Source organism: Mobula birostris, chromosome 7 (genome assembly GCF_030028105.1).
Source record: "Mobula birostris isolate sMobBir1 chromosome 7, sMobBir1.hap1, whole genome shotgun sequence".
Taxonomy (NCBI): domain Eukaryota; kingdom Metazoa; phylum Chordata; class Chondrichthyes; order Myliobatiformes; family Myliobatidae; genus Mobula; species Mobula birostris.
This window is the reverse complement of record NC_092376.1, coordinates 17707116-17731327: the sequence shown is the minus strand read 5'-3', so window position 1 is coordinate 17731327 and position 24212 is coordinate 17707116. Positions and strand designations below refer to the sequence as shown.

Sequence of the window (24212 nt, the reverse complement as noted above, 5' to 3'; positions counted from 1 at the left end):
TACCAAGAAAATTTTCAGCAACATCTTTGAATGCCTTACAAGTGATTTTCTCTGATTCCACTAAAAGTTCTTCGAATTTCCTGTCTTTAATGACCTGTTTGATTTGTGGTTCAACAAAAATGCCTTCCTCGATCTTGGCATCAGTTAATCTGACTTGAATAATGAATTGAAATAACAAATATATACAATTTCAAAAAAAATAGTGTGTCACAGGGAAATTTCATGGTGATTATCATGATCAGCAGCCCAAAAGTATTCAAGAGGCAATATCTTTGTTGTCCAGTGTAATCAGCACACATAATACAAATTAATTAAATGTTATTTTTATTCTAACACTTAATACTTGAACAATCAGATTAAAGATCAGTTTAATTTAAATTACACAATTAATTCTTTTGTAAAAACAGAGAATTAAAGATCTTTCAAAGTCGCACTCTGATCCTTTTCCAATATAGACTAGCTTGTCCTCCTCCTTCAATTTCCCTTCCCTCTCCAAGTAGAACATCCATCAAATTCACATCCCCTCTTTTCCCTTCCTTACCCTTTCTCTTTACACTCCAGCCTCTTATTTCCTATTTGCCTCTCTCTTGTACATTAACTCTCTCCACTAGAAGATACCCAACATTTGCAACCATACCTCACAGGTTTATCATCTGGTTTAATTTCATGTTATCAAAACTGGTTTTCTTGTTACTTAATGATGTTATCAATTAGCTAGATACTTTATGAATCCCAAAGGAAACTACAGTGTCACAGTAGCATTACAAGTGAACAGATATAAAAATTAGAAGAGAAATAGAAAGAATTTTTTAAAATTCCCAGTCTAATGGCGGGGGGGGGGGGGGGGGTCATTACTTCCCTGGCTATAGATTGACTCATTGTAGAGCCGAAAGCCCAAGGATAAGAGTGACCTCATATAGTGCTCCTGAGAGCAGCGCAGTTGTCTTAATCTTTTACTGAAAGTGCTTCTCTGTTCAGCCAAGGTGGCATGCAGAGGGTGAGAAACATTGTCCAGAATTGCCAGGGTTTTCCACAGTCTCCAGTGTGCCCAGTTTGATTCCTATACCAGGGACAGCCTTTCTGTTGAGCCTATTGAGCCTGTTGGCATCACCCATGTTGATACCACTGGCCCAGCGCACCACTGCATAGAAGATTCTACTGGCAACAACAGAGTGGTAGAACATGCCCAGGAGAGGCCTGCATACAGTAAAGGACCTCTCCCTCCTCAGGAAGTAGAGGCGATTCTAGCCATTCTTGTATACAGCCACTCAAGTCTGTCATCCAGGTACACCCCCAGGTACTTGTAGATCCTGGTCAGATCCACATCATCACTATCAATAATAACAGGGAACAATGCAGGCTTAGTCTTCTTAAAGTCCATCACCATCTCTTTTGTCTTACTGATGTTGAGCGGCAGATGATTCAGCTTACACCATTTGACAAAGTCCTCCACCAGGGCCCATCCTCCCGTCCTCCATTTATACACCCAACTATTGCTGAGATATCAGAGAATTTCTGCAGGTGAGATGACTCAGTGTTGTACTTAAAGTCCGAGATATACAGGGTAAACAGGAAGGGAGTGAATACAGTCCCCTGTAGGGTCCCAGTGCTGCTCATAGCCATGTCTGATACACAGCTCTGAAGCCGCACAAACTGTGGTCTGCAAGTCAGGTAGTCCATTATCCAGGATACAATGGAAGTGCCGACCTGCATTGGACAGAGATTTTCTTGCAGCAATGAGGGCACCTGAGAAATCAAAAAAGCATGGTCCTCACAGTGCTGCCCTGCTTATCCAAATGGGAGTAGGCTCTGTTCAGCAGGTAGATGACAGCATCGTCGACTCCAATGTGCTCCTGGTTAATCTCTCTTCTCTGGTTTGATGTTCTGGTGTTATCTGGTAAGTTTATCATTGTATTTGTGCATACATGTAATTGCGCACACGACACCATCTTAAAACAGCGGTACCGCAAGAATGTGGCATCCATCAATATCAGGATGGAGGTAAAAGAGTCTGAACACCCACACTCAACATTTTAGGAACAGCTTCCTACACCCTGCATCAGATTTCTGAATGTGAGTTCATTGACGGTCCATGAACCCATGGGCAGACCTTCGCTATTCCTTCTTTGCACCATTTATTTATTTTACTGGTATTGCAAATCATAGTGATTTTTTGTCTCGCTGCCACAAAACAACAAATTTCATGACATATGTCAATCATAATGGAAGATTTGATGGGGGGGGGATCTATCCAATATTTAAAGGCCTAGACAGAGTAGATGTGAGGAGAATATTTCCTGTTGTGGGGGAGTCTAGGCCCAGAGGGCACAGCCCCAGAATAGAGGGACATCCCTTTAGAAAAGAGATGAGGAGGAATTTCTTTAGCCAGAGTTTTCTGAATCTGTGGAATTCATTGCCTCAGACAGCTGTGGAGGCCAAGTCATTGGGAATTTTTAAAGCAGAGGTTGATATGTTCTTAATTGTTAAGAGTGGCAAATATTATGAGAAGGTGGCAGAAGAATGGGTTTGAGAAGGCTAATAAATAAGCCATGATTGAATGGTGGAGTAGATTTGACGGGCCGAATAGCCTGATTCTGCTCCTGTGTTTTATGAGCTTATAAATCTGATTACAATTCTTATTTGACTTGGGGCTTTAGATTTGTCTCGTCACATTTTATCTGATGCTTGGCTTTACATAATGGTATAAGCAGCAAATGTATAAGATTTGCATCTGTTATTTTGATGAAAATCTGTTCGGAGATACTGCATTTTCAAAGTAAAGTACGTCCATTGTTCACAATAAACCTCCTTGTCATAAATTGTCAGTCAGAGTTTATGAGAAACGGCTTATAAAAGATCTTGGCCTACTCTCAGCAAGCTGCAAGGAGAGCAACAATTAGAAAGCAATAACAAGAAGGTAAAGATTGAATGCATGGGTACATAAATATTTGGGCATGTTAGAGACACTCCCTAACCGTGCACATTATCTGGTCAAGCATTTTTTCCATTGCAAAAAGAGCAGGCGTTGAAATTGCTTCACAAGTTGAAGAATCTGAAAACATATGATTTATCTTACATAGCACTCCCCTGATGTGCAGTCTTCGTCCCTTATTGTGGTTTTGGCTACGGTACCAGAATTAACTGCAATATCTTTTTTTAAAGGAGAAAATCTATCCCCTACACTTGCAACCACTCAGTGAGGAGTGATTCTATGGCTCCTGCGAGTACGTAGAGTGTGGATACACTCAGGCGGCATGGTCGCGTAGAGGTTAGCACGGTACTTCACAGTACCAGCCACCCGAGTTCAATTCTCACCGCCGCCTGTAAGGAGTTTGTATGTTCTCCCTGTGACCACATGAGTTTCCTCTGGGTGCTCCAGTTTCCTCCCACCCTCCAAAGACCTACATGTTGGTAGGTTAATTGGGCATTGTAGATTGTGATTAGGCTCGGATTAGACTTGTGGGATTGTTCGACATCGCGGCTGAAAGGATTGGAAGGGCTTACTCCATGCTTTATCTCAATAAATGAATTTTTTTTAAATGAGTTTCACTGGTAGACCAAGAGCACTACAGCACAGAAACAGGCCCATCGTCCCACCTTGTCCATGCTGAACTGTTATTCTGCCTGGTCCCTCAACCTGCAGTTGCACCATAGCCCTCCATACCCCTTCCACCCATGTACTTATCCAAATGTCTCTTGATTGAGTAAATCACTGAAGAAATCTTGATGCTTCTGTGCCATCAATTATGGCTGTAAACATAGAATGAGTTGACTTGAATCACCACAGTAAACACCAAAAACTAGAAGCAAAGAACTGTGCTTGAACTTGGATTCACACTGTACACAGAGGTTGGATTTGAAACTTGGCAAGAAGAACTTCTTGAAAAGAGATCTGATAGTTTTACTTAGTTGTCTCTACATCCATTGTGTGTGTGGGTCTGGGCACAGCCGCTTATTAATGAACAGAGGTTCCTTGTAAAGTTTTCTGCAGTCAGGAATCTCACTGTGTGACTCCTCTCTCCGCTTGCTAATGCATTACTGAAGTTTATCATTAGATCCATGTTTAACTGGAAAATCTGGTCTCGTTCAAATGCAACACACGCCCATAGTAAAAAAATCTATTGCAGTCAGTCGATTTTCAAAAAAGTTGGGGAAAAACATTTGATAAGCTGCAATAAATGTCTCAGTCTCCTCTCATTCTTCCTTTGAAATATATTTTTTTCTCTTTCTTTCTCTCCTATTGAAGAAAAAAACAACTTGAGGATAATCGAACATCTGTTGCTGGAAGTCTAGAATGTGACAACAGCTTTTAAGGATTGTAGAATTCTTTAACAATAAATTCAGTGCACTCTTCAGTCTTGCTTGTCAGCTGGGGATTCTTGTTAACCCACTTCTACAGAAGAAAACAAATTGTGGTTATTCTATGGATAAATTGGAAATAGTGATTGTACATTATCTCAGGTGGAGTATGAAAGGAATTAATACTGCCAGCATTTCTATCATCTCTACTACCATAGGACAGGAGGTAAAGGGGCCTGAACTTCACACCAACAGGTTCAGGAACAGTTGCCCTGCAACCATCAGGCTCCTGAACCAGTGTTGATAACTTCACTCATCTCAATGCTGAACTGACTCCACAACCTAGGAACTCACTTCCCAGCACTCTACAACTCGCGTTCTCATATTATTTATCTAGTTTTCTGTTACTATTTGCGCGATTTGTGTGGATGAGTGTGTGCCTACAAAAACTTGCTGTACACTCCCAAACCAAAAGCCATGGACGAACCAGCAGCTTCATAGTCTGTTGAGAGCTAGATCAGTGGTATTTAAGTCTGGCAACCCAGGTATGACTTGCAGAGGGCCATTTCAAGAGCCAAGAAACTTTTCTGAAAGAGGTTGCAGATGACATTAGACACGTGACAACTCTGGTAGAATTTGCAGGCCATCACTTCCTACAAAGCAAAAACCCAACATCCTGAAGGGCAATGATGCTTCACTACCAGATCAGCTCAACGCCTTTAATGTTTGCTTTGAAAGGCAGATTAAAACCACAGCTATGAGGATCCCTGCAGTATCTGGTGACCCTGTGTTCTCTGTCTCCGATGTCAGGCTGTCTCTTAAGAGGCTGAACCCTCACAAGGCAGCAGCCCCAATGGAGTGCCTAATAAGACTCTGAAAAATTGTGCCTACTAACTAGTGGGGGTATTCAAAGACACCTTCAATCTCTCATTGCTATGGTCAGAAGTTCCCACCTGCTTCAAAAGGGCAACAATTACATCTGTTCCCAAGAAGAGCAGCATGAGCTGCCTTAACCACAATCGTCCAGTATTGCTCACATCTACGGTGTCGAAATGCTTTGAGATGTTAGTCATTGCTGGAATCAACACCTGTCTCACTGCAATCCACTGCAATTTGCCTATCAATAGGTCCAATTTGCCACAATAGGTCCATAGCAGACGCAACCTCAATGGCTCTCCGCATGGCCTTGGATTACCTGGACAACGCAAATACCTATGTCAGGATGCTGTTCATTGACTATGGCTCAGTATTTAACACCATCATTCCTACAGTACTGATCAAAAAGCTACAGAATCTAAGCCTCAGTACTTCCCTCTGCAATTGGATCCTCCATTTTCTAATCAGAAGACCACAATCTGTGCAGATTGGAAATAACATTTCTACCTTGCTGACAATCATCACTGAGCACCTCACCTCAGGGGTGTGTGCTTAGCCTACTACTCCACTCTCTCCAGACCCATGACTGTGTGGCTAGGCATAACTCAAATACCATCTATAAATTTGCTGATGATACAACCATTGTTGCCAAAATTTCAGATGGTGATGAGAGGGCGTACAGGAGCGAGATATACCAGCTGGTTGAGTGGTGTCGCTGCAACAACCTTGCACTCAACATCAGCAAAGCCAATGAGCTGATTGTGGACTTCAGGAAAGGGAAGACAAGGGAACACGAACCAATCCTCATAGAGTGATCAGAAGAGGAGAGAGTGAGCAATTTCATGTTCCTAGGTGTCAATATCTCTGAGGACCTAATCTGGATGCAACATATTGATGTAGCTATAAAGAAGGCAAGACAGGGGCTAAATTTCTTAAGGAGTTTGAGGATATTTAGTGTGTCAAGTAAAACACTCTTAGGTGGCATTTGGTGGGTTCAAGTCTCTAGTTCCCATTTAATACTAAGGGAGTGTTATACTTCAGTAATCTCTCAGAAAAAAAATCAGTTCAAGTCTCTATCCGATTACATTAAATTATTGTGGACAGTGGAAAATAAAACACTTCCCCTCTCCATAAACACGAGGAAATATGCAGATGCTGGAATTTCAAGCAACACACACAAAAGTTGCTGGTGAACACAGCAGGCCAGGCAGCATCTCTAGGAAGAGGTACAGTCGATGTTTCGGGCCGAGACCCTTCGTCAGGACTGACTGAAAGAAGAGATAGTAAGAGATTTGAAAGTGGGAGGGGGAGGGGGAGATTCAAAATGATAGGAGAAGACAGGAGGGGGAGGGATGAAGCCAAGAGCTGGAAAGTTGATTGGCAAAAGGGATATGAAAGGATCATGGGATGGGAGGCCTAGGTAGAAAGAAAGGGAGAGGGGTGAAGCCCAGAGGATGGGCAAGGAGTATAGTGAGAGGGACAGAGGGAGAAAAAGAGAGAGAAAAAAAATATAATAATAATAAATAAACAACGGATGGGTACGAAGGGCAGGTGGGGCATTAACAGAAGTTAGAGAAGTCAATGTTCATGCCATCAGGTTGGAGGCTACCCAGACAGAATATAAGGTGTTGTTCCTCCAACCTGAGTGTGGCTTCATCTTGACAGTAGAGGAGGCCGTGGATAGACATATCAGAATGGGAATGGGACGTGGAATTAAAATGTGTGGCCACTGGGAGATCCTGCTTTCTCTGGCGGACAGAGCATAGGTGTTCAGCAAAACGGTCTCCCAGCCTGCGTCGGGTCTCACCAATATATAGGAGGCCGCATCTGGAGCACCAATCTCTTACTATCTCTTCTCTCAATTAGTCCTGACGAAGGGTCTCGGTCCGAAACATCGACTGTACCTCTTCCTAGAGATGCTGCCTGGCCTGCTGCGTTCACCAGCAACTTTTGTGTGTGTTGCCCCTCTCTATAAGGCCACAAGAGCAGAAGATGTAGGAGCAGATTTAAGCCATTCAGCCCATTGCGTCTGCTCCATCATGGCTGATATATTAATCCTCTCAACCCAATTATCCAACCTTCTCCCCATAACCTTTGAGAACCTTGCTGATCAAGAAGCTATCAATTTCCACTTTAAATATACCTATAGACCTGACTCTCAAAGCCATCTGTGGCAATGAATTCCTTCTCATCTCGGTTCTAAAGGGACATCCTTATATTCTGAAGCTGTGTAGTCTGGTCCAAGAATCACCCACTATAGGAAACATCCTCTGCACGTTCATTCTATCTAGCACTTTCAGTATTCGATAAGTTTCAACGAGATCCTCCTCATTCTTCTGAATTCTAGCGATTACATGCCCAGAGCTACCAAACACTACTCAGAAGGTACTGGGCGAAGGTCTCAGGCACATATACATAACTAGGTTGCCTAGGTCTTTTACACAATACTATATTTGTCAACGTGGAGTGGAGAGCGAGGTTGTAAATCTATTGGGAGAAAAGGACGTTGGGAATGGCGAGGGTAGAGTGCCATTGGAGGGTGTGGGACAGTTGGCATAGAAGGAGTGCCAGGTGTGGGGGGGTGGGTGGCGTGGATGCAGATACGTCAGTCTTGAGACACTGGGCAACATCATTTGAATCCAATCAATTTGTTTATTGATCATTACAGAATGCCTGTCTGGTGCTTCAGCACTCCTTCCACTCTCCCTTCCCCTTTTCCCAACCATGATTCCTCTCTCCCTGCCCCCTCCCCACTCTCAGTCCACACTAGAGAACCATATCAGAATCAGGTTCATCATCACTCACATCTGTCATGAATTTCATTTTTTTTCTGCTGCAGCAGTACAGTGCAATACATAAAGTTACTACAGTACTGTGCAAAAGTCTTTGGCACCCGAGCCATATATATGTGCCTACAGCTTTCGCACAATACTGTACATTAACGCTTTCATTCCCAGGATCATTCTTGAGAACCTCCTCTGGACACGTTCCAATGCCAGCATATCCTTTCTTAGATAAGGGGTCCAAAACTGCTCACAGTGCTCCAAGTGCAGTCTGATTGATGCCTTATAAAGCCTCAGCATTACATCCTTGCTTTTGTTTTCTCGTCCTCTTGAAATGAATGCTAACATTCCATTTGCTTTCATTACTAACAACTCAACCTGAAAGTTAACCTTTAGAAGATCCTGCACAAAGACTCCCAAGTCCCGTTGCACCGCTGATTTCTGAATTTGCTCCCTGTTTGGAAAATATTCAACACCTTTATTCCTTCCACCAGAGTGTGTGAACATTCACTTCTCTGTACTATATTGTATCTGCCTAATCTGTCCCGCTCCTTCTGACTCTCTGCTTCCTGAGCACTAACTCCCCCTCCACCTATCTCTGTATCCTCTGCAAATTTGGTCACAAAGCCATCAATTCTGTTATCCAAATCGTTGACATATAACATAAAAAGAAATGCTCCCAGCAGCAGCCACTGTGGAACACCACTAGTCACTGACAGTCAAACAGAGAAGACCTTTTTTAATTCACTTTTTGCCTCTTGCCAGTCAGCCAATCTTCTTATCCTTGCTAGTATCTTTCCTGTAATGCCATGGGCACTTACCCTGTTTAGGACCCTCATGTGCAGCACCTTGTCAAATGACTTCTGTAGGTGCGTTGCAATGAACGTTTTTAAGGGAACAAATTATCTGGCTATTACCAAACAGCAGTTTAGAGGACACACAAGATGCAAATTGATTTCTGTGTTCAGCACCACACTCAGAATGCTGGAGGGACTCAGCAGGTCAGGCAGCATCAACAGAGGGAAATAAGCAGTCACCATTTCAGGCCCAGACACTTCATCAGATGCGGCCACACCTGCTGAGTGCCTCCAGCATTTTGTGTGTGTTGCACTAGATTTCCAGATTCTGCAGAATCTCTTATGTCTGTGATTTCTGTGATTCCTCTATTGCAATGGTATTCAGGGGAGGGGAGGGGGAGAGAGAATGTCGACTCAGACCATGAGAGGCCTGCGTCGGGCATTTTCATGCCTCACAAGGCACAGGTTGGAAGTCTGTGTGGGGCGCCACTCCTTGCACAGACTAGAGCAATGTGTGATTAAGTGCCTTGCTCAAGGGCACAAATACGCTGCCACAGCTGAGGCTCGAACTAGCGACCTTGAGGTAACTAGATGAACACCTTAACCACTTGGCCACGTGCCCAACACAAATGGTATTTAAGTTCAAGTTTATTGTCATATGCATTTATACCCAGCGTATATAAACCTTGAAAAATTGCTTTTTTGCATCAGCATTTGAGGCCCCCTCCATTGGTCAGGGTCGACCTTGGAGATAGTGTCCTAGCTGTCTATGTGATATGCAAGCCAGCAGTATGAAATGGAGAGCAAGCTGTTACCCGTGCAGCAGGCTCCCTCTCTCCACGCAGCCGATGAACCCAAAGCAACAGCAGGGACCAATACAGATTGGCATCAGCAGCATTGAGCTCAATGTTGGCCTGCCCTAGGGATTTCAGCTCCGGATTTTTCCTTGGGGTTTAATCCTGAAGCCTCCCCTCTCCAATACCAGCAGATCTTTCTGTAGAGTTTATCCTGACTGGTTGCAGCATGGTTGGATGTGGCAATTCCAGTGCATAGGAATGCAGGGAGTGATGGATAATGGACAATCATGGGCACGACCCTTCCCACCACTGATAGTATACACAAGCAGTGATGCCTCAAGAAAGCGGAACCTACCCTAAGGAATATATAGTACAGAATATGTAATCCCACACCACCGAGTTCAGGAAGAGTTACTTCCTTAAGCAATCAGGTTCTAGAACTGACTTGCACCATTCTAACCTTACCTCAGCAATGGAGAAACTCTTACTACTATAGTCTTATCTCTGACTGTTTTCTTTTACAGTAATATCTGATGTCGCTTTAAGGTATGCCTACCCTAAAGAAGTTTAAATCTTCTCTTCGATGGAAGTTCAGTAAGACCCTCTCGCGCTGCTACCCCATTTGTTGTTCTCTAACTCTTTGGACCTATCACTTGCCCTTTCCTCCTCCCATCTTCTCACGATACCTCCTTCCCCCTTCCTCTACAGTCCTGATAAGAATCTCGGCCCAAAAGGCTAACTGCTTATACCTTTCCATAGACGTTACCTAACCTGCTTTTTTTTTAATATAATTTTTTCTATAATTTTTATTGTGTTTTCAAAGTGATACATGAGAAAAAAAAATCTACCCTCCCCCCCCAATATATACTCCTACCTAAAAAGAAAAGAAGAGGAAAAAAACAGGAACCGCCTGAATATTGGAAGGTTTGCACATGCTCCATGGGATAAAAATAAATTTAATATATATTTGTTACTTTCCCCCAAGGAACCAAGATCTTCATCATCGGAGCTATAAATAAGGGCTCCAAATATTCAAAAATGTTACATATTTATCTCTTAAAATCTAAAATATTACTTAGCTTCTCAACTCTCATAGTTCCCTGGGGAATCTCTTTGAAGTCCACCATGTTACTATGTGTTTCCCTCCCAATCATCCAGGCAAAAAGAAAAAAAAGATAGATGAGATACAAAAAAAGAAAAAACAAAATACCCCCCCCACTAATGTTGTGAATGAAAAGATACACAACACTACCCCCCTCCATTGTGCGGGTCGTGGCTATTGCCACACTTGCACACATGAGTAACGTAGCGATTGGTCAGTGTTTCTTCCAGCTCCCCCGTAACAAAAAATTATATATATATAGAAAAAAATTAATGTTATTATTCCCAGCTAATATTCCTCAAATTTTAACCTGTCTTCCCCTCCCTCATATAATTAATAATATACTTATATATTCATCCGCCTAAAAATTCAACAGACCTAATCCTTGATCCAGTCTTCAACTTCAATCCATCTCGCTCCCCTAAGTTTGTTCTTGTATCTGGTGAATATTCAAAGAATCTCGCACAAACTCTTCCGCTTTCCGGTAATCATCAAAAAATCTTTTTTCTCCACCAGGCAAAAAAATCTTCAAGGTTGCGGGATAACGCAATATAAATTGATAACCGTGATCCCATAGGGCTTTTTCACTGGATTAAACTTCTTCCTTCTTTTCAAAAGTTCATAACTTATGTCAGGGTAGAAAAATATTTTCTTCCCTTCTATCATCAGTGGCCATTTTCTCTTCTTGGCAGCTTGGGCAGCCGCCTGTAGAATCCTTTCTTTGTCTTGAAATCTTAAGAATTTTATTAAAATTGATCGTGGATATTGGTCATCTTGTGGTTTTGGTCTTAGAGCTCTATGTACCCGCTCAATTTCAATTGATCAGTCTTCCTCTTTCATTTGCAAGGTTTTCGGGATCCATCTTTGAAAAAATTCTATTGGATTATCTCCCTCTGTACCTTCTTTAAGACCAACAATTTTAACGTTATTACGCCTACTAAAATTTTCCAACACGTCCACTATCTTCAATAGTCGATTTCTTTCCGTGTTCCAGACAAGCACATTATTTTCTGTTTGTTCCACTCTATCGTTAATATGCTCCATTGTTCTTTCTATCTTCTGAAGTTTCTTAGCCATTTTATCCTGTCTTTTCATAGCTTTATCATAGCACATCTTCACATCTCTAAGCTCTGTTCTTAATTTTCTTAGTTCAGCCGTTAATTACAATAAAGCCTCTCTTATGTCTCCGTCGTCTCCTTTACTTCCAGTCTCTTCCAGTTCTTCCTCCTCTTCTTCATCTGTATTCTCTGTGGTATCCAATTCTGACTCTCAGTCACTTTCAGTTGCAGTGGCCGTCGGTTCTTGTAGTTTAAATTGTGTCGGTTTGCGCATGTGCAATTCTGGCATCTTCTTCCGAGAGACCCCTACCGCCGCCATTGCTCCCTGTTCTTCTACACCAGAGATAAAATGCGTCTCCTCTGAAGGAGATCCAACCTGAATCCGAGGCTCCATCGCTGCAGTAGGCCCTTTTTTCTTCCCATCTCGCGGCGGCTTCACAACAACAGACTTCTTCTGTTGCGGTTTACGAGGCATATCGTAGAGTAGTCTTACGAAGTTTATAAGTAGTTTTTGGAAAGTATTTATTAACTTTACTTTGTTTAAACGGTACTTTGCTGATTTTTTACAGGAGAGCTGGATTTACACGTCTCAATCCTATGTCATCACGTGATGCCCCCCCCCCATTACCTAACCTGCTGAAATCTTCCAACACTGTGTGTGTGTGTGTGTGTGTGTGTGTGTGTGTGTGTGTGTGTGTGTGTGTGTGAGTGTGTGTTTTACTCTGGATATCTAGACCCTGCAGAATCCCTTGTATTAATTAACTTCAAGGCATTATTTAACAAGCATCCATTCTGCAGACAGGAAATGTTCCACTAAATGCAGTTCCTACACTTGTGAGAAATCAGGATTTGCAAATTGATCTGCTGTTGTACCACCTGCCCTCTGATGCGCATTTTCTGCCAATCATCACTTACCTGAAAATCACCATTGTACTCCTCAAATAGTCCCTTGAACTTCTCTCCAGCATCAGGGACTGGCTGACACATTTTTGACACAAATTTACATCTGGAGGAAATACAAAATGCCAAATCACTTTCAGAATACATTCGAGAAGAGGAGATAAATTTATTGGATTTGTCTAATCATACTGAAAAGAGCACAGGATCAGAAAGTGAAGGGAACAGTGTGAATGGAGAGGAGGAGAAAATGTTCCTCAGAGGGGATCTGAAATTCCCTGCCTGAGACAATGGTTCAAGGTGGAAGCTTGCCACACATTGGACAAGCACTTGACCATGTGTAACTGACAAAATAATCTCTCAAATATTTAAAATGTGATATTGACATATTCTGTGATGGTAGTGAAATTCTTGCTGCAGGGAATGATAATAATACATGAAATCTTAGAAGCACTCAGCTGGTGTGTAGCATCGGCTATTTCCCCATTTTTTTTTCTTAATTCTAGACTTCCATCATTTGATTGTCATGATGACTTTATGAATTAAGTATACCTTTAGCAAAATAATATAGAGGGCTTTGGACTAAAAACATAAGAAATAGGAGCAGGAGTAGGCCATCTGGCCCATTGAGCCTGCTCTGCCATTCAATAAGATCATGGCTGATCTGGCCATGGACTCATCTCCACCCACCTGCCTTTTCCCCATAACCCATAATTCCCCTAAAATGCAAACTATTGTGTGCAATATTCCAAATACTGGGCACAATATTTGGTCACCTATCTACAGGAAGAATTGAAAAAGTGCATACAAACTTCACAAGGATGTTGCTAGCAATGTTCCGTTTAATTTGTAACGACCGGTGTGCACAAAAAATCTTGTGTTGTGCAATTTTTTTTGCTCCGTTTCAACAACATGTGCACACTGAATGTTTAAGTGGAAGCAAACCTGAAACCGTTTGAAGGATAATGAACTACCAAGTCCAGTATGTTGTTTATTGTTTAAAAAAAAACATCACATAATCTTATTTCTCATATACTATATGACAGAATGTAATAATATCAATTTTTTCATATGCCATTGAAATTGTTTGAAACAGTCAAACAGAACTTATAAAATTACAAAGCCAGTTGACAAAATATCCAGATAGGTATTTTATTTGGAAATCATTGCATACAACACTGATTTTGTAGCTTAATTTCATTGGAGACATAAAGTTGAACAAGATAATGAACATATTTTAAGTTGCTTAGCCATTTTTTCCTCACTCCTGTCTTGGCATTTAGTGAATCAATAATTATTTCAATAAAAACAGTGTACATAAGTCAGTTCTAAAATTGCAGACAAGTCATTGCAAACTCCACGTCCGTAACAGAAACTGAAAAACGAAATGTGATTGTGTACAATCATGAAATACAATTAACATGCCAATGAAGGAGGGGTGATAACCTTTTGTGTGCAGTTTAAATTCCTTGGTGTGCTCATAGCAAAAGATGTGTGCGCACGCACATTTTAGAAGGAAGATGGGAGGGGTATGGAAGCTATAGTCTGGGTGCAGGTCAATGGGACTAAACAGATTAACAATTCAGCATGGACTAGATGTGTCAAAGTGTCTGTTTCTGTGCTGTAGTGTTCTGTAACTCTATGGCTACAAATTCTGTGAAGCCAGAATGGGCAGAATACTTCTTTATTAGCTAAAACAGAACTTAGGGAAAATAGCTTCTTTCAAAAGGATTTTTTCCAATTTAATTTTAAAAGGATTCTATAGAAGAAGAATGTGCTTTCAGATGATACTCCTCAGTAATTTCTCCACACAATCTAAACTCAAATTAGATAGTTATGTGGGTGTTGGGTGAGATACTTATCTTGGTTTATTATTTACTCAGTAATTTGTGGTTTGCAGCCGCTGGATCCAATTACAAGCAGACATTCCAAGCCTGTGTTGGAAACCAAGATGACCACATTAGCCTGCATGCAGCTGGGGCTTTCACCACCTCCTTTAAAGTTCAAAAACTTTGAAGTTCAAAGTAAGGTTTACTATCAGAGTACATACATGTCACCACATACAACCCTGAGATTCTTTTTCTATGGGCATACTTAGCAAATCTATAGAACAGTAACTATAATCTATAAACATCAGGAACTGTTAACTGCTGACAGACTTTGCAAATGCAGATATAAATAAATAGCAATACATAATGAGCATGAAATAGTAATATAACATTTAAGAGACCTTAAATAAGTGTAGTTATCCCTTTTGTTCAAGAGTCTGATGATTGAGGAGTAGTAACTGTTGTTGAACCTGGTGGTGCGAGTCCTGAGGCATTTGCACCTTCTACCGGACGGCAGCAGCGAGAAAACAGCACAGCCTGGGTGGTGAGGATCTTTGATCATGGATGCTGCTTTTCCACGGCAAAGTTTCATGTAGGTGTGTTCAATGGTTTGGAAGGTTTCCCCTGTGATATACCGGGCCAAATCCACTACCTTTTGTAGGATTTTCCACTCAAAGGCGTTGGTGTTCCTATACCAGGCCGTAATGCAGCCAGTCAACACACTTTCCACAAAATATCTATAGAAGCTCGACAAGGTTTATGATGACGTGCCAAATCTCTGCAGGCTCCTGAGGCAGTAGAGATGCCGTCGTGCTGTCTTCACCATAATTTCATCAGTAAGTCAACCTGATTGGCAGGCTTAGCCTGCAAACACAGCAGACGAGCAGGTAAGAAGCCATGGAAGGTTGATTCTCCAACAGATGGATTCTATTGAGAGTTTTAGTCTAATGAGAGCATGGAGGGTCAAACCCGGGTAGCAGCTAAGCCTCGTGGGGTGCAGCATAAGAATGACACTTCTTTTTTTCCCCTTAAGCACTTCTTGTTTCTCTTGAGCTGCTAAGTTTCACCAAGACCAGGAAAGTCAGGATTAAATATGTAAACCAGTCCAAGTATAGAGGCTATCTGACCCACTGAGTTCCTCCAGCATTTTTCATATGTTGCAAGCTGCAACCTTTATTTTATGATAGTTAAGCATTCCACTGGCTTGGCTGCTTACAAGCTTGTCCTTTTAACACGGGCAAAATGCTGGTGGAACTTAGCAGGACAGGCAGCAAAAATAGAAAAACGTAAACAGTCAATGCTTCAGGTCGAGACCCTTTATCAGGACTGAAAAAAAGATGAGAAGTTAGAGCAAGAAGGTGGGGGAGGGCAGAGGAAGAAATACAGGGTTAGGGGAGGGGGGAAGTAAAGAGCTAGAAGATTGATTGGGGAAAGCGATAAGGGGCTGGAAGAAGAGGCGTCTGATAGGAGAGGGTAGAAGACCATGGAAGAAAGGGGGAGGAGCACCAGAGGGAGGAGATGGGGAGGTAAGGAGAGAGGGTGAGAGAGGCAAAAGGGATGAGGGATAGTGAAAGGTGGGGGGGGTGGGAATTACCTGAAGTTCGAGAAATCAATGTTCATGCCATCAGGTTGGAGGCTACCCAGATGGAATATAAAGTCTTACTCGTCCGACCTGTGTGTGGCCTCAATGCGACAGTAAAGGAGGACATGGACTCACATGTCGGAATAGGAATGGGAAGTAGAAGTGTAATGGGTGGCCACTGGGAGATCCCACTTTTTCTGCCGGACGAAGCATAGGTGCTCAGCGAAGCAATCTCCCAGCCTACATCAAATCGCACTGGTATACAGTAGGCTATTGTCTGTTTTTTTCAATGGTCATGGATTCATGTATTAGGTAGCAGCAATGGGGTATTTACTTCTATTTACTTATTGCAATATAGCACGGATAGGCCCTTCTGGCCCTTCGAGCTGTGCTGCCCAGCAATCCCCCTATTTAATCCTGGTCTAATCACAGGACAATTTACAATGACCAATTAACCTACCAACCTACCATCTACGGACTGTGGGAGGACCTGGAAGAAATTCATGCAGTCATGGGGAGAACATACAAACTTCTTGAACTCCGTGTCACTGGAACTTTAAAGCGTTGTGCTAACCACTACACTACCATGCTGCCCCAAATGCTAAAGCCAAACTAAGACTTTGGGTGCAGTGTGGTCTTCAGACTATTAAAGCCATAGAATTTTCAGTGAAGTACAACAAAGGTTTATAGAGGTGGACAAAACCAAGAGAATAATGATTACAAAGTATTGGGCAGGATAGATAATGGAAGTTAGAGATGATGTGATTACAGTTTTTAAAATTATGGATAAGAAAAGGGTCATGACCTATAACATTGACTCTTTATCCCCTTCCACAGATGCTGCATGACTTGTTGAGTTTTTCCAGCAGTTTTTGTGAGTTACATAGAATTGCAGGGATTGTTTCCTCTTGTGACGAAACCCAAACTAAATGAGCATAAATACTGGATATTTACTAATAAATCCAACAGGAAATAATAAGTAACTTATTTAAACAATTAATGTCAACTTAGTCCTACAGGTAGAAATTGTGGTAAAGGGCATAAATATTTCTTTTACTGAATGTAGACAAGGTTGATTTTTTCCCTAGGGTGTAGGAGAATAAGGGAAGATTTAACAGATGTATGCAAAAATGATGAGGGGTATTGATCGGGTTGGGGTGGCGGGGTGTCGATACGTCTCCACCAGAGGAGGTGTAAGGTGCTCCTTCCCTCCACTAGCCTGCAGGTCACCCTTGGGTAAGGTATAGAACCTGCTTAGGCTCCGCCATCCCCGATCAGGGTCACATGAAGCCCTGGGAGCAGGTGGTGGACGGTTGTATGAGGAGCTGGTGCACATCACAAGTCCTGGTTATGCAATCACTGACGCCAGGCAGACAATCTCTGAAGAGTATTGATAATGGCTGGGGTCACCCGGCTTGTAAAGAGACTGCCTAGAACAGTGGTCCCCAACCACCGGGCCGCGGACCGGTACCAGGCCGCGAGGAAACAATATGATTTGGTATGAAATGATATGAGTCAGCTGCAGCTTTCCTCATTCCCTGTCACGCCCACTGTTGAAATTGAACACACGCGAGGTCATTATGCACGCGAGGTCATCAGTCGGTCATTAACCTACAACTACTCGATGAGTAAAAAACAAACGTCGCTTGAGAGTTTCTTTGGAAGAGATGGTAGGGGACATAAAAGGCCTAACAATGATGATAACGCAGAGACAGCTGAGGCCGAGACTGCAAAAATAAAGAAAGCTTCCTTCAACAGAAAATACGACGAGTCGTACATAAAATATGGCTTTATTGCAACCAGTGACTCGCACGCTCCAAGCCTCCTGAGTGTGATATGTGGAGACAAGCTGTCTAATGAGGCAATGAAGCCCTCCAATCTGCTTTGGCACTCAAGCACCCTGCACTGAAGACAAACCCATTGAGTTTTTTGAGCAGAAAAAATGTGAGCAAGCTGGACAGAAGCAAGTGCTGACAGCCACCACCTCCACAAATGCTGCTGCTCTGAGAGCGTCGTACTTAGTGTCTAGCCATATTTCTAAGGCTAAGAAGCCTCTCACTGTTGGTGAAGAATTGATTCTGCCTGCTGCCAAGGACCTGTGCCGTGAACTGTTGGGAGAAGCTGCAGCTAACAAGATGGCACAGGTTTCTCTTTCAGCTACAACAGTTGCAAGGAGAATCAATGTTATAGCGGAGGACATCGAAGCACAGTTGTTGGAACGGCTTAACGAGTCACCATTGTATGCTATCCAGGTCGACGAGTCTACCAATGTCAACAACAAGGCAATACTGCTGGTTTATGTGCAACATATACTTCAAGACGATGTGCACAAGGATATGTTGTGTGCACTGCCGCTGTCAACTAACACAACTGGGGCAGAAGTATTCAAGTCTTTGAATGACTACATGTCAGGCAAACTGGACTGGTCATTCCGTGTTGGAATATGCACAGACGGGGCAGCAGCTTTTACTGGACGGCTGTCTGGTTTCACTACCCAAGTCAAAGAGGTTGCTCCTGAATGCCAGTCTACACACTGTGTCATACACAGGGAAATGTTGGCTAGCCGAAAAATGTCACCTGATCTTAACAGCGTATTGAGTGACGTTGTGGAAGTTATCAATCATATCAAAGCAAAAGCCTTTAACTTATGTCTGTTTGAGCAGCTTTGCGAGGAAATGGATGCAGAGCACGAACGCCTTCTCTTACGCACTGAAGTCAGGTGGCTATCAAGGGGGAGAGCCCTGGCCAGGGTTTCTGAGTTAAGAGAGCAGCTACAGAGATTTCTTTCAGGAAAAAAGTCACCACTGGCAGCACACTTCAGTAACGAGGAGTGGATAGCAAAACTCGTTTATCTGTGTGACATCTTCAACCCGCTCAATGAACTCAATTTGTCACTTCAGGGGAGAATGACAACTGTCTTCAAGTTGGCAGATAAAGTGTCTGCTTTCAAAGCCAAACTGGAACTGTGGGGACGGCGAGTGGACAGGGGCATATTTGACATGTTCCCAACATTAGCTGGGATTTTGGGAGAGACTGAGGCTGCACCGTCCTTCTCATAGCTGGTGCGCGATCACCTGTCTTCGCTGTGGACAGAATTCGAGCATTACTTCCCAACCGCAAATGATGCAGGACATGCAAAGGAATGGGTCCATGACCCATTTGTGAATGTCCCTGGTGAATCATCCATGTCAGCGCGGGAAGAAGATCAACTCCTCAAGCTTGCAGATGACGGTGGGCTGAAAAGTATGTTTGACATAACATCTCTACCGGCATTCTGGATCAAAGTCAAGGCTGAATACCCTGAGATAGCCACGAAAGCACTGAAAACGTTGCTTCCACTTCCAACATCGTATCTCTGCAAAGCGGAGTTTTCTGCAGTAAATGCAATGAAAACTAAATTGCGGAATAGACTGGACATAAGGAACCTCCTTCGAGTATCACTGTCTCCCAGTACCCCTCAATGGGACCATCTTGTTGCAGGGAAACAAGCCCAGGGCTCCCACTGATTCAGCGATATTGGTGTGTTGCAATGATTTTATATGTTCATATGAGGAAAATATGCACTGTGTGTTTAATATCCAAACGTTACTTAAAATGTTATGATGCTATTGACTTATAAGTGACTTATAATTGACTTATCACTATATTCATGCGAGGAAAATATGCACGGTGTGTTTAATATTAAATTTGTTAGATAAACCCTTTTAGAAACAAAATTGAGTGTATTAGTCACTTATAAGTGACTTATAGTGGACTTATCACCTATATTCCAGTTGTGATTAACACCCCTCCCCCCCCCACCCCCGTCGGTCAGTCCGCGGTGCAAAAAAAGTTGGGGACTCCTGGCCTAGAAGAAGGTAATGGCAAAGCATGTCTTTTGAATATGTAGCCAAGAACAACAGTGGTCATGGGACTATGATTGCCCACATCATACAACATGGCACATAACGATGATGACGATAATAGATAGGGTTAATGAAAGCAGGTTTTTTTCACTGAGGTTGGATGAAACTAGAACTAGAGGTCATGGGTCAAGGGTGAAAGGTGAAAAGTTTAAGAGAACGTGAGGGGGATCTTCTTCACTCAGACTGTGGTGAGGGTGTGGAACGAGCTGCCAGCAGAAGTGGTGGATATGGGTTCAATTTCAGCATTTAAGAGCAATTTGGATACTACAGGTACAGACTTTTAACATCATAAATCAGCCAGTTGTTTGTTATGTCTCCCCTCTCGCTGTGAAACAGGGACACCTCTTTTCCTTAATTAGGGAGAGAGATATGGTATTTTGAATTAACAGGTGAACGATTAGTGTCTGGGGTATTGCCAGTCTGTGCCTTTACTGATGCTTTGCTGCACGTTTGAGTGCTTGGTGGGGGGCGCCGATGCTTTTTTGCTGGTGGGGGAGGGGGATCGTAGCCTTGTTGCTGACTGTGTGTGGGAAGGGGGAGCTGGCTGGGGCCTTTGGGGTTCTAACTTTTACCTGTCATTCATTCTTTGGGGCTCTCCTCTGTTTTCGTGGATGTTTGTGAAGAAAAAGAATTTCAGGATGTATATTGTATACATTTCTCTGACATTAAATGTACCTATTGAACAGAAGAAAGATATAAAGCTGCTGCAGGTCCTTTTAGCAACAAGTAAGAAATTAATCACCAGAAAGTGGTTAAATGCAACATCACCTACATTAGAAGATTGGCATGAAATCATTTTGGAAATATTTAAAATGGAAAAGGTGACCCACTCGCTGAGAATTCAAAAGAAAAAAAATTATCAAATTTGGAATAAATGGATTGAATTTATAACCATGGAGCGAGCAGACTTTAGATGGCTCTCCTTATAGTTTATACTGTTTGTCTCACCAACATAGTAATAGAGTTAACGTAAGCACCCTTGGCTCGAATGTTCACTGTTTTTTTTGGAAATTGTGGAATTAACACAAGTAAAGAAAAGATCTGGGGAAATTCTGGACCAGAAAGAAATGAAAATTAGTATTCAACCACTATTATTAATACTTTTATAACAACTATTATAATTATTTAGTTTAATAGAGTGGAATTACAATTGCACATAAACATCTATTTGAGTGCCTAATTATTTTCTGTATTATCTCAATGTGCACTTGTGAATGTACAAATTAATATAGATTTACTCAACATAAAAAATGGAAAAGGTTATATATGTAAAAAAAAGTTTGTGTATTACTTGTGAATACCTTATCCAAATAAAAATAAAATTTAAAAAATAAATAAATATAAAATAAATGTACCTATTGAAACTGATTGAAACATTGATGGGAGGGGTATGGAGGGTTATGGTCCGACTGTAGGTCAATTGGACTAGGCAGAATAACAGTTCATCATGGACCAGATGGGCCAAAGGTCTGTTTCTGTGCTTTAGTGGTCTATGACTCTATGTATTGGAAGGAAAGGGGAAAGAAAAAGATGGAAGGCAAGGAAACACAGGGAAAGAATAAGAGACCAGTTGGGAGATGAATGCCGGTGGATCACAGATAATTGGGCCATTGGTTAATTGGAGCAACCTCTTATTTTGGACAACCCTTAAAGAACAAAAAATTAATCAGGAAAATAGCCGGGAATCTCACCATTTATTTGGGACACTATGTTGCTAAAATTGGACAGGAGACTGTTGCTAACTAGTGTCAGATGTGTTTACTTGTGTGGTAATTAGACCCATTAGACACGAAACCAAACTTAGAGCAAACAGTTTTTTTTAAGTAGCATCCAGTTGGGCTGACGGATGATGATTCACAAAACAGTCCTTTTTGATAATTTTGATGCCAGGAAGATTATTGTTCAAAAATGATACCACTTTGTGCAGAAGAGCAACGAAGACAGTCCATTATCTGCACTAGGTGTCTGGGCTGATTTTGTTTATTTACAATGAATCAAAAGAACATGGCATCGTATGTCATGCATTTAATATTTCAATAATATTTGAGTAATTGTTTGAATATCCATTCATGTTCGTTTAAATAATTTATTACAGGTTTTACGTATAAACACATTAATTGCATATGTCATCACACTACCATATGAGGCGTGCGTGCCTCAAACTAAACCCATATTCCCAGACACCCCACGTATTCTTTTGAATTAGTTTAATGTTTTGAAGTCATAAAACATAACAGCATACACTGGATGAATTCCTCTGTCAATAATTATTAGGTTTTATAGTACTGCAGTAGCATTCATAGTGTCCTAATTTGTTCTGTATTTCATTTAAATAAATAACTTGTTACTCGGTTAAATGGTAGTTTGTCTTTTTTTATATCCTCTTAACTATTTCCATGAAACTTTGGTGAACAGGGTCAGCCACCTAATTGTGCCCAATGTACTGGTCCTGATCTGTCCCCGTTAACCGGAATCAATTACTTCATTGGTTCACCTGTCCAGGAACTTGAGGTTGAAAAATAATAGTGTGAGGACAACTTTAAGGATATCTGTATGTTTCCATGTACATGTGATAAATAAAGCTAGTATCTCTCTTTACGTGAATGAAGTATGTTGGATTAGACATGGTTCTATGGAATAGTAGGATGGGCTTGAGAGGCAGAATGGCCTGTTCTGTATTCCTACTGCCTATGATGCTATAGTATTAAATATTACATATTAAATATTCCACATTACATGTGGAAAACATTTTTAAAGAACTAGATTTTAAATGCAAAGAAAAAAATTAAAGGACAACAGTTCAGTAGCATGGAGACACAATAGAAGCTATAGGTGCAAGGCACAGGCAATCCAGTGAAAATGTTGGTTGTTAAGAAGCATAGAACGAGTGGACAGCCAGCACCTTTTTCCCAGGGTGGCCGTGGCCAATACCAGAGGACAGGAGGAAAATTAGGAGGAGCTGTCAAAGGCAGGATTTTTACACACAGAGAGGCAGGTCCCCAGAATGCATAGCCAGGAGTGGTGGGTGAGACCGATAAATTAGCAACATTTCAAAGATCAAGGATCAACTTTGTTCACTATATACATTTACATATATTAGGAATTTGCTGTGATGAGTTGGTCGGGATGCGATGAGCAAAAAAAAAGACATCTTCAAACAAATATTTTTTAAAAATTATATAAAAATAAAGAACTACTGTACTGTGTGAAAGTCCTGGGCACATAGATATAGCTAGGATGCCAAAACATTTTACACTGTACTGTATTTGTCAACGTGGAGCAGAGAGCAAGTTTGTAAATCTGGCAGGAACAAAGGATGTTGGGAATGGTGAGGGTGGAGCACCTTGGGAGGGGGTGTGGGACAAATAGCAGAGAAGAAATGTTGGAGCAAGGGGGTGAGATAGCACAGGTACAGACACACCCAGCCCTCAGACACCAGGCATGGTCATTTGATTCCAAACATTATTACAGAATGTCCCTCTGGTGCTTCCCACTCCCTGCCCTCTCCCTTCCCCTTTGCACAACCATGATTCACCTCTCACTGCCCCCTTCCCACTCTCAGTCCACAACGGAGACCCACATCGGAATCAGGTTAATCATCACTCACATATGTCATGAAATTTCAGCAATACAGTGCAATACATAAAATTACTACAGTACTGTGCAAAAGTCTTAAGCATTCTCACTATATAAATGTGCCTAAGACTTTTGTGCAGTCCTGTACATATAAATAAAGAGAAGCTAATAAAGTTAGAGGTTAAATGACGAATGTGAACTGTGCATAAGTAAATAAATTCTGATATATATTTACAAAACAAACAACATTATAAAAAGTGACATAAAGTGTCTACAGTGCAGCCATTTAGTGACAGGGTTGTAAAGAAAGCTTTTCGCACCTTGGCCTTCATAAGTCAAATTACTGAGTACAGGAGATTGGATGTTATGTTGAACTTGTGTAAGACATTACTAAAGCCTAATTTGGAGTATTCTGTGTAGCTTTGGTCACCTACCTACAGGAAAGATGTAAATAAGGTTGAAAGACTAGAGAGAAAATTTATAAGGATGTTGCCGAGTCTGGAGGATCTAAGTTATATGGAAAAATTATTTCTTGGAATGTAGATGCTTGAGAGGAGATTTGATAGTATATAAAATTATGAGGTGTATAGATAGGATAAATGCAAGCAGGCGTTTTCTACTGAGGTTTGGTGTGACTACAGCGAGAGGTTATGGGTTAAGGGTGTAAGGAGAAGAGTTTAAGGGGAACATGAGGGGAAACTTCTTCGCTCA

The 24212-nt window shown here is 41.7% G+C and overlaps 1 protein-coding gene across 5 annotated transcripts in view; it reads right to left on the bottom strand.

The window, feature by feature from the left end:
* Positions 1-323: 323 nt before the first annotated feature.
* The window catches only part of LOC140200032 (interleukin-5 receptor subunit alpha-like), a 110978-nt gene continuing 87089 nt past the window's right edge, over positions 324-24212 (bottom strand). For 3 of the 5 annotated variants that reach the window (XM_072262681.1, XM_072262680.1, XM_072262682.1), the window contains 2 exons: positions 12628-12718; positions 324-4393 (listed from right to left, as the gene is read on the bottom strand). In XM_072262681.1, coding sequence (XP_072118782.1) covers positions 4310-4393; positions 12628-12718 — 175 coding nt within the window. In that variant the 3' untranslated portion in view covers positions 324-4309. Of the gene's footprint in view, positions 4394-12627; positions 12719-13739; positions 15366-24212 lie in introns of those variants that run through there. The other 2 variants (XM_072262683.1, XM_072262684.1) reach the window with 2 other exon arrangements.